Raw genomic sequence first — 15311 nt, forward strand, 5'->3', positions numbered from 1 at the left:
TGTACTCTATTGTATTATATATACCTATAGCAGTTTAGGAGCTCTTGAGCTTCTCCGTTAATTCTGGGACCTTTTCAAAGAGATCTCCTACGAGTCCAGCATCAGCGACCTGGAAGATGGGCGCATCAGGGTCCTTGTTGATGGCGGCAATGACCTTGCTGTCCTTCATGCCCGCCAAGTGCTGGATGGCGCCTGAGATGCCCACGGCCATGTACAGCTGCGGGGCAACTACCTTTCCAGTCTGTCCAACCTGGAGACTGTTGTCCGCATAGCCGCTGTCAACGGCAGCTCGGGACGCACCGACGGCGGCGCCCAAAGCATCAGCCAAAGGCAGCATGACCTTGTCGAACTCTTCCTTGGACTTGAGTCCACGACCGCCCGAGACGACCTTGCCTGCGGTAGCGAGATCGGGTCGGTCTGACTTTGTTAGGTTCTCAGATACCCACTCTGAAGTAGCCTCTGGCTTGGGGTCCACTCCAGCCTCGATGGGAGTAGATGCCCCTTCTGGTGTTGCAGGAGCAAAGGCGGTTCCGCGGATGGTGAGAATCTTGATGGCATCGGTGGACTCGACGGTGGCAATGGCGTTTCCGGCATATATGGGGCGGACAAATGTCTTCTCGTCTTCGATGGATGTCACATCTGAAATCTGCTGCGAGTCAAGCAGAGCTGCGACTCTGGGTAGTACGCTCTTGCCGAAGGCTGTGTGTCCGGCAATAACGTGTGTATAGTTGCCCTTCTTGATGTTCTCGACCAACAGCGGTGCGTAGTTCTCGGGTAGGCCCTATTGTCTCGTTAGCATCACCAATTGCGTCTCAATTGATATATAGCTGGGTCGCCCGTACCTTGTTATAGGCGTCGTTCTCCACCGTAATGATCTTCTCCACGCCGTTGATTTTGGCAGCCTGCTCAGCGGCCGCTGAAACCTTACTTCCCGCCAGAAATGCATGGACAGAGCCGCCGACCTTGATGCCCGCGGTAACGGCACTGAGCGAGCCATGAGAGAGCTGGCCGTCTCGCTGCTCCAGAATAGCTAATGTGGAAAGGGCACTGCTCTGGCTGTACTTGGACGCCCACCGCATGGATCTGCTAAGGACTGCATCTCCACGCTTGGAGAGCAGCTGGCGAGTTAGGGGCAACATGTTGAATCAATTGAGAGGATGCAGATGTCTAAGAGCATCTCTCTCCTACGCCGAGCCAAGTTGCAAATAGGTCATCCGGCGGCTGGAAGCGGCCCTCGGTTGTACACTCGGCTGCCCGATTGCGCAGTGCCGGATCGGTCACGTGCTAGGATTCTGGCAAGGAAGATTACGGAGCGGGTGTTTTCCACGAGACAGAGATCTGACTAGACCTATTGAGTGCTAGACTGAGCGCTGAAGGCCTCAGGGTTCTCTGATCCAAGAACAATGTAGTAGTAAACAGAGCAAGGCGAATAGGTAGGTAGGATAACCTCGCTGAGACTCACCATGATATTCACTTAGCATTGAGAGTTATGAAGTGACTTCATCATTCTATAGAGATATGTAGTAATTATCATACAGTCGGAAAGATTTGCTCTTCCGGGTAAACCAACACAACTTCGTAATACCTTACGAACCAATTTCAACGGCTTGTACAAGGCATTTTGCAAAGGAAGCGGTGCTGGCCCAACTATCACACGCCCTGCTGTACAAATCACTAGAGACTAATATGTCGCCCGCTATCGACTTGAGTTACTGTGTTCACTTCTGTGATCAGGAGTGCTGATGACGTTGTCGTTGAGGCTTGAACATCATTAATCCTTGTAGGGGAGTAACCTAGTCTTTAGCTTCGCCGACATCATCGTAACACAAAAAGTTCACGATATATGTGCGTGCCAATAATCACCGGCAGGGATGGTTGTCTACAAGTAGAGGCGTGCTAGATATTATATCAGTATATTGAAAGAGAGAAGCGTACCTCAAAGCCATCAGATGCAGTATCCAATGCAGCGTCCGCTATTTCAAGGTAGCGGCATCAGGGAGGTCATCTATGGTGGTGGCAAGACCAAGTGAAGCGCAGACTAACACGAAATAACGTGAATGAAAAGCAAGATTTCCATGGGCTTAATTTCACTTAGCGGCCGCTCTATTTCCAGGGACTGCTGCTAAAGCCAGATGCTCCAATTTTGTTTTATTAAGGTAAAACAAGGCTGTGTTTTTCTGGTGGGCTGTGGTTTGTCACTGGCACTCTGCTCGGCCTATCAAACGCCAGAATTGAGCTTGTTCTCTCGCGACGTCGTGTCCGATTCTGGCATTGTGACTTGTAAAATACCCCTACAGCAGCACACCTTAAATTAACCACGCTCAGTCACGGGCTTGGTGCTTCGCAAGGTACGCTATGGAAGCTCATTGATTGTTTTCCCATTTGACTTCTTTTGTTTTTTGCTGCATTCCGGCTGCGCATCTACACGTCGACCATCATGGCTGCCATGGGCCGGTTAGGCTTCTTGGCCACTGCGGTCATCTTTCACCTGGTCTACATCTACTCCATCTTCGACATCTACTTTGTCAGCCCTATTGTCTCTGGCATGCAATTGGTTCCTGTGGACCGTCCCGCAAACATCAAGAGTCCTGCGAATCGATTAGTCCTTTTTGTTGGTACGATTGCCATGGCACTTTCCATGCTGTATAGTGGGCCTCGGAGCTTGAGCTGACTTCTGCTTGACAGGCGACGGGCTACGAGCCGACAAAGCCTTCCAAGCCTTTCCTGAGCCGTACCCCGAATCTGAAGACGACCGTGTTCCCAGGCACTTGGCCCCCTTTCTTCGTTCTCGAGCTCTCCAACATGGAACCTTTGGAGTTTCGCACACGCGCGTTCCGACAGAATCTCGCCCTGGCCATGTGGCTCTGATCGCTGGTCTTTACGAAGATGTTTCTGCTGTGGCAACTGGGTGGAAGCTCAACCCTGTCAACTTTGACAGCGTGTTCAACAGGAGCCATCATACTTGGAGCTGGGGCAGTCCTGATATTCTACCCATGTTTGAGACTGGTGCTGTTCCTGGCCGTGTTGACGCACACACATATGACGCCGATTTTGAGGATTTCTCCAAAGATGCGACTCACCTCGACTTTTGGGTTTTTGACCATGTTAAAGAATTGTTCACCAAAGCCGCCACCAATAGAACACTTGATCGGGCCCTTCGACAGGAAAAGGTTGTTTTCTTCCTTCATCTGCTTGGTCTAGACACAACTGGACACTCGCATAGACCTTACTCCAAGGAGTATCTGCATAACCTTCAGATTGTCGACAAAGGAGTTCAGGAGGTGACCGACCTTGTCCAAAGATTCTATGCAGATGAACGGACTGCATTTGTCTTCACTGCGGACCATGGCATGAGTGACTGGGGTAGCCACGGCGATGGCCATCCAGACAACACCAGAACACCTTTGATCTGCTGGGGTTCGGGTGTGGCTTCCCCTAATCTCTACCCAGGGACAATAGCTCCAGGCCACGACGATTATTCGGCTGACTGGGGGCTGGATCATGTTCAAAGACATGATATTGCGCAGGCTGATGTTGCTGCGCTCATGTCCTATCTCATCGGCACCGAGTTCCCGGTAAACTCTGTTGGAAAGCTGCCTCTCCCATACTTGTCTGCAAATAATCGGCAAAAGGCAGAAGCTCTGCTACTCAATGCTCGTGAAATATTGGAGATGTACAAAGTCAAAGAGCAGAAGAAGCAAGCGAATGAAATGAGATATAAACCATTTGGCGCTTTCAGCAGTGCAGAGCTAGCTCCATCACAGCGAGTAGCTAATATTGATCAGCTCATATCTCTCGGAAAATACGAAGAGGCCATTGAGGAAATTGACGCCCTCATCAATATTACGCTTGAAGGGCTGCGCTACCTTCAAACCTACGACTGGCTGTTTTTGCGAGCTTTGATCACAGTTGGATATCTTGGCTGGATCGCATATGCCATCACGACGGTCATCGATTTGTACGTGATTCCGACGTCGACTGTACCCCAGCGCAGCACCTCGAGTGTTGCCGGATTTTTCTCAGTCTTGGCCGCACTATATGCGTCTTTCATTGCTTCTAAATCCCCCCTTACGTACTATGCTTATGCATTCTTCCCTGTTGTCTTCTGGGAAGAAATCTATGCACAAAGGTTCAGTCTGTTTGAGGGAGGCAAAATACTCTTTGGACACATTGGATCTGCTGGCGGAGTTGTAACTTTTGTTGTAAATGCGCTCGCTTACTGTGCCATTCTGGTTTCTTTGGTAAGCTTCTTTTCATATCTGGTCACCATCGACATATTTCTAACATATATAGGCTCTCGGCTACGATCATCGCGAAATTTTGACTGGGCTGTTCATCCTGGGAGCAGCATGGCCTGTCATGTCTGGCACATCATTCATTCGCTCAAATGCCCTCCTCAGCGCAGCATGGGCGATATTCTGTCTGGTTATGAGCACTTTTACACTCTTACCTGCAATGAAAGTTGAGAATGTGGACCTAATGTACGTCGCACACCCTTGCGTAAATCTTCATCTGTTCTGCTTCTAACGATAGATTAAATCAGTGTCTTCAGTGGTGTCATCATGAGCCTTGTCGGTCTTTTCTATATGATATTTGAGACTATGATTTTGTCAGATTTCTCTTACCAGAAGGCTGAAATCGACCACAATTCAAAGTCGCTCGTCAGTAGGGCTGTGACCGGTGTTCAGGTAAGAAAGATGGCTCTCGGATTCTTTGACAGTATGACTGCTCACACTTAATCTTGTTATAGGTCGGGCTCATTATTCTTGCAACCTTGGTAACTCGCTCCAGCGCTCTATCTCTCCAAGCCAAACAGGGGTTACCCTTGGGCAATCAAATCATGGGATGGATCATTTTGGGTAAGTCTTTCAAATGTTAAAAAAAAAAAATCGATTCGCATTGTGTCAGTCCAAAAGTTCTAACATCCGTCAAAGTTTCATCGTTTTTGATGCCAACACTCCATCGATTGCAGCCAAACAGCAACTTCATGCACCGCCTGGCAATGATATTCTTCACATGCGCCCCGACATTCATCATCCTCACGATATCCTACGAAGGCTTGTTTTACATCGCGTACTCTATTTTACTCGTCATCTGGGTTCGCTTGGAATACCGTATCGACACTTTTGGTAAAAGCCAAGCATCCAGCAGGAACGGTTTTGCAAAGGCGGATCAAAGCGTGCCGAACCGGCAACTGCGCTTGTCAGACGCCCGTGTATCACTCTTCTTCATGGTGCTTCTTCAATCGGCCTTCTTCAGCACTGGAAATGTCGCTTCCATCTCATCTTTCAGCTTGGAGAGCGTTACTCGTCTGATCCCTGTGTTTGATCCATTTTCTCAGGGAGCACTCCTTATTCTCAAGCTGATGATCCCGTTTGGCCTCATTTCGGCAAACCTTGGCATTTTGAACAAGCGACTTCGAATCGCCCCGTCAGCATTGTTCATGGTTGTCATGGCAATCAGCGATATCTTGACTCTCTATTTCTTCTGGGTCGTTAAAGATGAGGGATCTTGGCTAGAAATCGGGTCCACTATCAGTCACTTTGTGATTGCTAGCCTTCTATGTGTGTTCGTTGCCGCTCTAGAAGGGGCCAGCGCCATGTTCATCAGTGGAATTGATGTTAGCGACGCACCACCTCAAGACCCAGGAAGCCAGGCCCACGCCAATGGAAAGAAGAGCCTGGAAAAGATACAGGAGTGAAGTGAACATTTTAGTATGGGGAGGAAGTTTGATGATGAAATATTCCACAAAGCATTAGCCGGAGGAGTGATTATCTTTTATTAACCAATTATACCAGCTCGCAATCTTTCCTGTACAATTAGAGGGCAAGCAGTTTGTTTGGCTGCGTTATGATTACATGTTCATATTTTGGACTAGACTTCTGTAGACTTAGGAATTAGTAGAGGTATCATTTTGACAAATAGTTTAAAACTAATTGAGCACGTTCATCTTTTTCAGCGCCGCTTCTTATTTTCATTCTAGTTTTATACCCAGATCCTCGGCTTTGTCTCTCACTTCCTGTATTGCACCATCTGGACTCTCCTCTGCCGGATTTCGAAGCTGCCAAGCCATGCAGATGTCCAAAGCTTTGCCCATCCATTGGCCCGGCGGGACCCCCAGGGCCTTGGCCAGAGCTCGTCCATCTATAATTCGCTTCAAATTGGGGGCATCGAAAATATCAAGTTTAACGAGATGCTGAAGGAACTTTTCCCATCCTTCAAGGAACACTGTATGATCTGCGATGAGATTAGAAAGTCAGCACATCTGTTAAACTCGCCCTAGTAATGGCTTTGTTTCAATGCTAACCTTTACCCTTCTCAGCGGAAAAATCTTTAAGCTGTTCCATAGCATCGATCATTATCACTCCTAACACTTGAACCTTCCAGTGTCCGCCCACTGCTTCCCACTTCCGAATGGCCATGCCCAAGGTGTCTCGTTGCTCTACTATCGGCGAATTCTCACACACTGCCTTTTTTAGGTCAAGTATTTCAGCACGATGCTTGTGACAGGCTGTCATGACAGTTGTGAGCTTGTTCGAGGCTTTAAACCCTTCACGGGCGATGACACCAACGGGCGGGAGGGCATTTGCCTTTTGCTTGCGCCCAGAGCGATCAACTCTGGAGATCCAGGGGCTCACAGCAGCGAGATTCCACGCCAAATACGTAGTATCGCTGTCATCAACATCAATCAACAGCTGAGATATTGAGCCCGGCTCTCTATCCTTTAATAGTTCGTCAAGACAGCTGTAGGCGACATGCCATCGGGATATATCGGGCAATGCAACATTTTCTTCCGCCGGATCGCTAAAAATTGCTTGGTAGAGGCCAAGACGGTTAATTATCTCCAGTGCCGATCGGGGTGTTTTGCCTATTTACTTTATGTCAGCTTGTGGTCAAGGAATATGGAATCCGGGAGAGAGCAATGCATACCCTTCAGCATCTTTTCTAATTCAACACCAACTCTTTCACGGCTGATTTTCTTCCGGAGAGCCTCAAGGATATCCTTGTTGTTCATGAATTTCTTCGACGTCTCATCGATAGTAAACCCTAGCCTAGCGGCGAAACGTATGAGACGAAGTACTCTGAGGGGATCATCTATAAACGTTTGATAGGGTTCGAGGGGAGTCCGAATTATCTTCGCCTCCATGTCGCGGATGCCGCCGGTAAAATCTTCAATCTCCTCGGTGTGCAGATTGTAAAACAAAGCGTTTATGGTGGCATCCCGGCGAAGAGCATCTTCCTCTGCGGTACCAAACTCCATCTGAGGGTTCCGACTGTCCTCGGCATACGTCTCTTTGCGCAGATTGACGAAGTCAAGGTCCATGCCAAAGAGCTTGACCATGGCGGTCTCGAGATGCTTGGACTTGTCCGGGTTGCTCGCAATGCGGTGCAGCCTGCCAATGTCTCCAGGGGCAAAGCCATGGGTCTTTGCGGCGTCGGGCTGCTTGCAGTACTCTGAGATGTGCTGCGCAAACTGCTGCCCGGTCATGGCATTGATTGCCACATCAATGTCATGACTCTCTATGCCGAGGAGTCTGTCTCTTACCCAACCGCCGGCCCAGCGCAGAACCAGCGGCTGGTCGAGCGTCGTTGTCGTGTCAATGAACTTGGCGACGTTCAGAAGAAGAGAGCGGAGCTGTTTCTCGCGCTCTGTGAGCTTGACTGAGTGAGTGGACATGGCGATGGCTGAACTTGTATCTCTCAAAAGTGCACTGAGCTTCCTCTTCATTATGAGGTGAGGGCGACAGATTCGCGATAACATAAAAAGGCCAGTCGCATTCTTTATTCCTGGCCAAATTCAGCATCAAGTCATGTGGCCAGCGAGGCTGTGAGTAATCGGAATAAAGAAGGAACAACAGGTTGAGTCACACCTGGTGAATTTGTTCTTAGAACATTATCTGAGCTGTCCGATAAAGCTGCCCGTGCTCAATACCTGCAAATTACCTTGTGCAGTAAGAGCTCGCTGTAGAGAGCTCCAGTAGCTTGTTGTTGCGGCAAGCTAAAAATCCAAGCTAAAACTCGATGTGAACTACACTTACGGGCTGGGAGCGGCTCAATTTTATCATAAATTTCACTTATAAAAAATGTCCGTTTTACGATCTGAGGGTCTGTTTTTATTTGAAATGACGCCATCGTCACATATCGACCACATTGCTACCACCTCCACCTGGTTTTCTGGTCTTGATCTTGCTGTGTATCTATTCTAGCCTCTGAATGTTGTCTGCCCAAGATGGCATAATTTCTCTACATACTTCCTCATAGTCTTCGAGTTTATGACTTGTATTGCTCAACTCCAGTGTTGTCCAAAACATGGCCCAGTTGCAGTCGGACAGCTTACTGGTTCCCACCGATCGCTCAAAATACCACTTATTGACGGGATTGTCTTTCCTGCTCCTCCAAACCACGCCATCAGGGAAACAATCGCGGACCATGGCGTTGAACACAATGTCGGCAACTCCGCCACTGCCTTGACGGCTCCGAAGAACGGCAAACTTGTCGAGATACGGAACGTAACGTCCCTCATCATAGGCTGTTTGAGTATCAATGCTTTTTGGCCTCTCCCAGGTCAGGATGGCACATCCTTCGTATTCTCCCGCGATGATCACTCCTGCCAAGTTCTCATTTGTTCGTCGCAAGTAGTCCTCGACGTCCAGCTTGCGGCCAAAAGAATCCTCAATTAGAGTAACAAGCCGGGCCAAATCAATGGACTTGTCAGTGAGCTGCGGCCCGCGCTCTCCAGGCGCTGCTGGTTTCCATGGAGAGGTTCTTGGATCGGGGTAGATGGTCAACGGCATACCTCGCTTGACAAGCGTTGCACTGATTGACTCTCCTGTATTTGAGAATGCTAGTTCGGGCGATTGGATGCGTTGAAATGGCAACGAGGGAGAGTATACGGGTTTATCGGTAAGGAGATTATGGAGGAGAGGGTTTTGTCTTCTGCGAGTGGTGACCATGCCGTCAAAACCAAACTGGTATTTGCTGTCTCGTGTAGGAGGAAGTCCCGAAGATGCCGACGACGTATTGGACGCAGCCAATGGGCTAGTTATAAGGACGGAAGCTGTCTCAGGTAAGAGTGATAGTGTATCCTTTGCTAACTTGAGATTTCTGGCGTGGGTAGTAGAAGATCCATCATTTCGTCTGCCTTGTGCTGCTTTCGATAAGCCATCACCGCCGCCTTCGAGTTGATCCAAGAGAGTGTTGTATTCTTGTTCAAGATTGATGAATCTGTGGTAGACGTTGGGACGACTAGTCATGGGAATTCCTCCGAACTGATCGAGGATAATGACCCTTTCGACGGAAGCAAGGGGCTCCCGAGCTCCCCGAAAACTTCCATCTTGGCTGTTACTTGAATCTTCCTCGAACTGCAGTCCCGTAAAGTATCTCGTTAACGCAAGGGCAGTTCTCTGAACATCAGCAGGCACGGGGGACATGATCTCATTGTTTCGCGCAAGAGACGGAATGACTGCTATCATATGATGTTGAAGCGCGCGGTTTAGGATACCATAGTCTTGGACCTGTATATCATCCCAAAACGGAGAAGGGGTGGCACTTTGAAAGTGAGAAGTACCGACAAGTAAGTTTTCGATCAGTCTGGAGCCATGTTTGCCAAAGGAATCAACAGCTTCGCAAAGCCTCAAAGCTTCATGTTGAAAAGTGGTACGGTTCTCGTCCGTGCCGCAATCCACAACAACAACGCTCATCAGACCAAGAGCCCGAAGCTGTGTAAGCGTCTTGGCTATTCCCTCGATGGTGTCCGATTGTAGCTTTTGAGGATTCCGTAAGACAACAATGGCGACATTGAACGGCGGCTGAGCTTGGAGTTTCCTGGCGGGTGGCTCATGTTGATGCTCAACTTGCGTCGATAATGCTGGTACTGGAGAAGGAGGCTTTGGTGCTGCATATTTTTGGAGATAACCTTTGGCGTCCCGCCTTGTGGCTGTGGACTCTAGGACAGACACAATGACGTCCTAGCATAGGCATTAGCGACTTTTACAAAGGCATTGATGCTATTCAGTAATGTTGCAATGAGTTGTCGTCGCCAAGTAAACTAATACGCACCCGATCAAAGTTTTGTCGCTTTTCTCGGGCTTGTGTGGGAGAAGAGAAGCTGCGAGTATTGGCTGGCTGACATGAAGAGGCATTTGATACATGAGAGCCCCGAGCTGTCCCAATTGACGCTATACTTTTGCCCATGGACCGATAGGAAGAAGATGAAAGGTGCATGGCCAGTTTTCTCTTTAATGAAAGTAAACCATAGTTAGAACAGGCAGAATTGATGCTGGCACGGCTCCAATATGCGTTGGATGCCATGCCGCATATCGGACAGCCGGAGAGCGCCTTTTTGGTAGTGTGAATCCAGGAGTTTTCTCTCCCTCGCTTTCCTCAATAGATCGATTTGGTAAAACTCACGGCCTGATATTCGAAATTTCACTTCTAGAAACTCATCTTGACAGTCAATTCGAGCCAATTCAATGGAAATGAAAATTTTAGACTGGGGAGATGGAGAGGGAGGTTGAATGAAAATAGTCTAAAGAGCAGCTTCACGTGATGAAGAAAGAGATAATGTAATCACCAAAAAGATATAAAGGATAGTAACGAAAAGATGGATGTGATGCTCAATTACTCATGAGTGGCCGATTTAGGACTGGCCAGCAAATGTAGATGAAGCGATAAGCGAAGCTTTGCAGCTTGGCTGATCTCTGATGGGGATAATCTCTTGTGCTGAAAGAGCTCTATCCGCTAGCAGCTACAGTTACCAGGGTGCACAGCGGCTATGACTCTTAGCCGTTGCCGGCTACTTGATCCGAGGTACAGTCACAGCTTGTAGCGCTAATAAAACGAATTGAGAATCTCACAACTCTCTGCTATGCCTTTTATTCCTCATTACTTTTCTTTCTTTTCTCTCTTCTCTCCCCTTTTCTTTCCTCAGTCCATTTAACCTTTTTCATCTTCCTGCATCATGCAGATCACACACACGATACTCCCCACCGCACAATTAAATGGCAATGAGCTCGTATTCGGGCACTCTCCCCTATGGAACTAGCTACAATAGTGATCTGCTGAGTCTGCCTTTGCAGGCATGAAAACGTAATAAGTTGAATGTGACTCACGCCGTATGATTCTTCAACGCCCCCTCAAAACAGCACGCAACTACGAGGCTCGAGCTTTTTCAGACATCCATAGCAATTGCAAAGATCTAATATGTATTCCAGTTAATTATCAGCAAGCGGTACTGATGGTGATTTAGTTCTCACGCATTACTTGACCCAACCTTTCTTGTTTACAGCTTTCATCTTTCTGTTTTCTGCTCAACCTTTGTGAAGTGATATTTTCTATATTTCCTGTTTTCTGTTCCTCACTTTGAACATTTTGTACGGATACCCGTGTTTTGCAATACACTACTCGCCAATGGATGTTCCCGCTGAGCAGACTTTTGAAGAGTCGCACGACACTGCACTCTGTCTTATACCTCCACCTCACCTTTGGGGCCCAGTCAACTCGCTACGATCACTCAACGACGAAAAGTTCACAAAATGGCCGCCGCATGTCACCCTCGTCTACCCATTTGTGAAACCAAAAGCCCTTCCCGATGCAGCTGAAGCTCTAAGTGGGCTCGATCTGATGCCAGATGGTGACGACATCTCCATGAACTTGGAGGAGGCTGGAGTCTTTTCCCATCGCCGTCACAGCACCGTCTTTATCCGCCCAAAGTCTGGACAGGAGCAAAGATGTCTTTTAGAGCTGAGAGACCGGATATACCGCTTTCTTGGATGGCCCAAGGGCAGAGAGTACCAGCCTCATCTAACCGTTGCGCAGAGTGAAGATACTCATGCGGCATGGCATCAATTCCTCCTGGAAAAAGCACGGCTTGTGACGCCATTGGCATGGAACACTCACCAGCTCGCAATATTGGTTCGTGATCCCGTGTCTCCGAACAAGATGACAGCTTCGCGGCCAATGAGGCTCTGGGGCTATATCGATCTGGCGTCAAAGTCTCTTGTACGCGACCCTGTGACCTTGGCCGCAATTCCCGAGTTACCACAGGACAGCTCTCTGCCATCCCCACAAGATACATTCCGCTATGATGGAGTGAGCGCGTTATGGAAACCTCTTGCGAATAATTTCACGGGTACGGACGTTGAATCAGAACGACTCGGTCGCTTGGTTGTCGCTTCTTATAACGTCCTAGCCGAGTTTGACTGGCCACCCAGCTCAACTAGGTATTCCAAACTTGTTAACAACATTCTTTCCGAGCGCTCATCGGCCGATATTCTTGTTCTCCAGGAGGTAACGGATCAGTTTCTCAGCTTTTTGCTAGCAGACAACACTATAAACCAGCAGTATCCTTTCTCTACCCATGGATCGCCCCAGCAGCTTGGCATTGGCCCTCTACCCAGTCACCTGAATATCATGGTTCTCAGCAAAATTGCGTTCCATTGGAAGTATCTGCCAGCCGCAAAGAAACATAAAGGGTTTGCGATTCTCACATTTCCAACAATACACATCAGCGAATCTTCAGACTCTGATCCAGCGCCCTTGATTCTAGCTGCCTGTCATCTTAGTAGGGGCCTAACAGATTCCGCTCTCAATATGAAAAGAGATGAGATATTAGCTCTCGTCGAGTATCTAAGATCCTCTTTCCCTCAGAGTCCGTGGGTAATTGCCGGAGACTTCAACCTGGCGTCATCATCGCGCACAATTGATGAAGGACTGGAAAAGGGGGAACTTTCGGAAAAGGGTCTCGAATATCTTCAAGAGATCGATATGCTTGTGGCAAAGGCTGGATTCCAAGACTCATGGCTCATAACTCGAGTAGGGCCTGGAGAATCTTCAAGCACAACAGGCAGCCATGAATCAAGTTTGGGGCTTTATGAGGGAGAACAAGGAGCTACTTTTGATCCAACCTCCAATGACCTGGCTGCAGCTTCCAGTGGCGTTGATAACAGCCGCCCACAGAGATATGATAGGATCTTGGTCAAGAAATGTACTCAATTGCGTCCTCATGGATTCAACATGTTCGGTCAGCAGGCTGTCAGTGAGAATGGAAACGCCTCTCCAACTTTTGCGAGTGACCATTGGGGCATTCGCTGCCTTCTTTTGCTGTCACCTGGCGAAGCAGGAAATGCAACACGGTCTAGCCCTAACTTCCAGGTCAACCTACACAAAGCTGCCCTTTCTTTGGGTAACTTCGAGGAGTTGAAGGCCAGTCTAGTATCCAGCGGTCAATTTCCTACTGCCCCCGAGGCGAATCTGAGAAAGGAAGCAATCGATATCCTTCAACGGATTTTGATCGAAGAAGATGCTACTGCCGCTGCCGCTGCCGCTGAAACGCGCTCAAAAGTGCAGCTTGTCCTTATCCCAGTGGGATCGTTTGGTCTGGGTGTGTGGACTGACTTGTCAGATATCGATTGTCTCTGTGTTGGCAACATAAGCAGCCGTGTGTTTTTCAGCTTGGCAGTACAGAAGTTGAGAAAAGCTTCTGCGGAAGGTGTGAAAATTCTCCGGCGTGTAATGGCAAATACTGGGACAATGCTTGAACTGGAGATTCGCGGCATCAAGTTTGACCTTCAGTACTGTGCCGCTGCTGCCATAGCTCAGGGGTAAGCTATTTTCCTTTTTTTTTTTTTGGCCTATTTGATCTTACTAAATCCCATCTAGATATCCCGATGTTCTGAAACGACCTTCATCGGATCCTGTCTTTACTTTGCCGGTCCAAACTTTGGCAAAGCTAAAGCCCGCGAGGGACCTCTTTTATCTGCGGAGATCCATCCCTGATATAACGAAATATCGCGTGGCACATCTTTTCATCAAAGCCTGGGCACAATCAAGGGGCCTGTATGCAGCAAAATATGGTATGCTGGGTGGAATTCATATTTCATCCATGTTGGTGCCCATCTGCAAAGCATTGGCAAATGAATCCGAAGCAGTCTCCACAGCCGATATCCTGACGACCTTTTTCCAACACTACTCAAAGTTCAACTGGGAAACCGGGATAGTATTCGATCCATTTTATCACCCCGGTTTGAAATATCATCGCACATTTAGGGAGCCACTGTGTCTACTTGGCTGGCATGGGCCATCTCTAAATGCTGCGTCCACTGCATCCATTTCCACCGTCAATGCTCTTGCTTCTGAACTCACCAGAGCTGTAGCTCTGATTGATCAGCAAAATATGACATGGAGCAAGTTTCTCGGCCTGAAGCAAAATGGCACACCATTGGCTTTGGTTGAGAAAGGAGCTGCTGATTTTCTTGATTCATATCGATCCTATATCAAAATAAGTGCTCGCTACTGGGGATCCTCTCAGCAGAAGGGAAGAAAATACCTTGGTTGGCTAGAGTCTAGGTGCATATCCATACTTGTTGGTAAGTAAATTAACACGAGTCACTATGTAGCGCTACAGGTAGATGCTTACATCGAACTAGACATAAGCCGAAAATCTCCAAGTCTTATACCGCGCATATGGCCAGCCAGATTTGCAGACGAGGACCCGACAAACGGTGTCGACCAGACTTCGGAGCTCAACGCTTGCTATCTAATAGGTCTCAAGTGGGACGAGAACGTTACTGATAAATCCACGACAAGCTTAGCCGCCGCAGAGGGGAGTGTTCATGTAATTCTTCAAGAATTTGAATCCCGCATTCAAAGGGACGATAAGTACTTTGACGCCGAATCATGCTGGATGAGCGCATCCATCTCTCGTCGCTCTAGCCTTGGTTCTGTGCGTCTCGCGCCCAGCCAGCTATACGATTACGATGGCGCCGATTCCGACCTAGACGAAGACGTCGATTCAGAAGAACTAGACGAATCAGATGGCGACATCACTGGCGCCAACAAGGACTCTCGAGCAACAAAGACAGACTCTTCAAAGCCTTCGCTCAAAGCTGTCAAGCCGCCGGGAGCAGGCAAACTCCGCAGTGCCATTGATGCCCTCAATCGAATCCGTTGGGACGTTTCCATGGATTCCAGCGACTACCTGGTTGGGTATGAGGACCGCTTCGTCGGAGCTCAGGAGAAGGCATTGGATAGCTGGAAGGCTGAGCAAACGGACGAGGAATTCATCCCACAGCACCGAATCTTGTACTTCAAACGTAAGAGTGACGGAGTGATTGTGTGGGATAGAAGATTACGAGTAGACACCATTTTTGGTAGTGGATAGAGGAGGAAGCGTCATAATCAGGCCAACTAATTGCATGCTAGAAGCTAGATATCTTTTTAAATTAGGCAAATTATCATTATGTACAGACAATATCTGGCTAAATAGCCATACATTCCATGGTATCACATCCCAGCTCATCTAAGCTTCTCAG

General features: G+C 48.4%; 5 protein-coding genes across 5 annotated transcripts; 2 read left to right on the top strand and 3 right to left on the bottom strand.

The window, feature by feature from the left end:
- Positions 1 to 34: 34 nt before the first annotated feature.
- TGAM01_v209836 (electron transfer flavoprotein alpha subunit) lies at positions 35 to 1139 on the bottom strand (the record flags this gene model as incomplete). Its single annotated transcript, XM_018810095.1, has 2 exons — positions 35 to 781; positions 843 to 1139. 2 exons carry the CDS (start codon positions 1137 to 1139, stop codon positions 35 to 37), a joined length of 1044 nt encoding a protein of 347 aa, XP_018656712.1.
- A 1298-nt stretch (positions 1140 to 2437) lies between these two features.
- Positions 2438 to 5701, top strand: TGAM01_v209837 (phosphatidylinositolglycan class N; the record flags this gene model as incomplete). Its single annotated transcript, XM_018810094.1, has 6 exons — positions 2438 to 2615; positions 2686 to 4241; positions 4294 to 4481; positions 4544 to 4688; positions 4751 to 4859; positions 4935 to 5701. The coding sequence occupies 6 exons, from the start codon at positions 2438 to 2440 to the stop codon at positions 5699 to 5701; spliced, it is 2943 nt and encodes a 980-aa protein (XP_018656711.1).
- Positions 5702 to 5974: 273 nt separating this feature from the next.
- On the bottom strand, positions 5975 to 7729 carry TGAM01_v209838 (hypothetical protein; the record flags this gene model as incomplete). The annotated part of the gene is made up of 3 exons (XM_018810093.2): positions 5975 to 6237; positions 6308 to 6868; positions 6931 to 7729. The coding sequence occupies 3 exons, from the start codon at positions 7727 to 7729 to the stop codon at positions 5975 to 5977; spliced, it is 1623 nt and encodes a 540-aa protein (XP_018656710.2).
- A 469-nt stretch (positions 7730 to 8198) lies between these two features.
- Positions 8199 to 10311, bottom strand: TGAM01_v209839 (hypothetical protein; the record flags this gene model as incomplete). Its single annotated transcript, XM_018810092.2, has 2 exons — positions 8199 to 9968; positions 10060 to 10311. The coding sequence occupies 2 exons, from the start codon at positions 10309 to 10311 to the stop codon at positions 8199 to 8201; spliced, it is 2022 nt and encodes a 673-aa protein (XP_018656709.2).
- Positions 10312 to 11409: 1098 nt separating this feature from the next.
- TGAM01_v209840 (hypothetical protein) lies at positions 11410 to 15160 on the top strand (the record flags this gene model as incomplete). Its single annotated transcript, XM_018810091.1, has 3 exons — positions 11410 to 13601; positions 13660 to 14366; positions 14427 to 15160. The coding sequence occupies 3 exons, from the start codon at positions 11410 to 11412 to the stop codon at positions 15158 to 15160; spliced, it is 3633 nt and encodes a 1210-aa protein (XP_018656708.1).
- Between the last annotated feature and the right edge of the window lie 151 nt (positions 15161 to 15311).

Source organism: Trichoderma gamsii, assembly GCF_001481775.2.
Source record: "Trichoderma gamsii strain T6085 chromosome Unknown Scaffold_52.2, whole genome shotgun sequence".
NCBI classification, from domain to species: domain Eukaryota; kingdom Fungi; phylum Ascomycota; class Sordariomycetes; order Hypocreales; family Hypocreaceae; genus Trichoderma; species Trichoderma gamsii.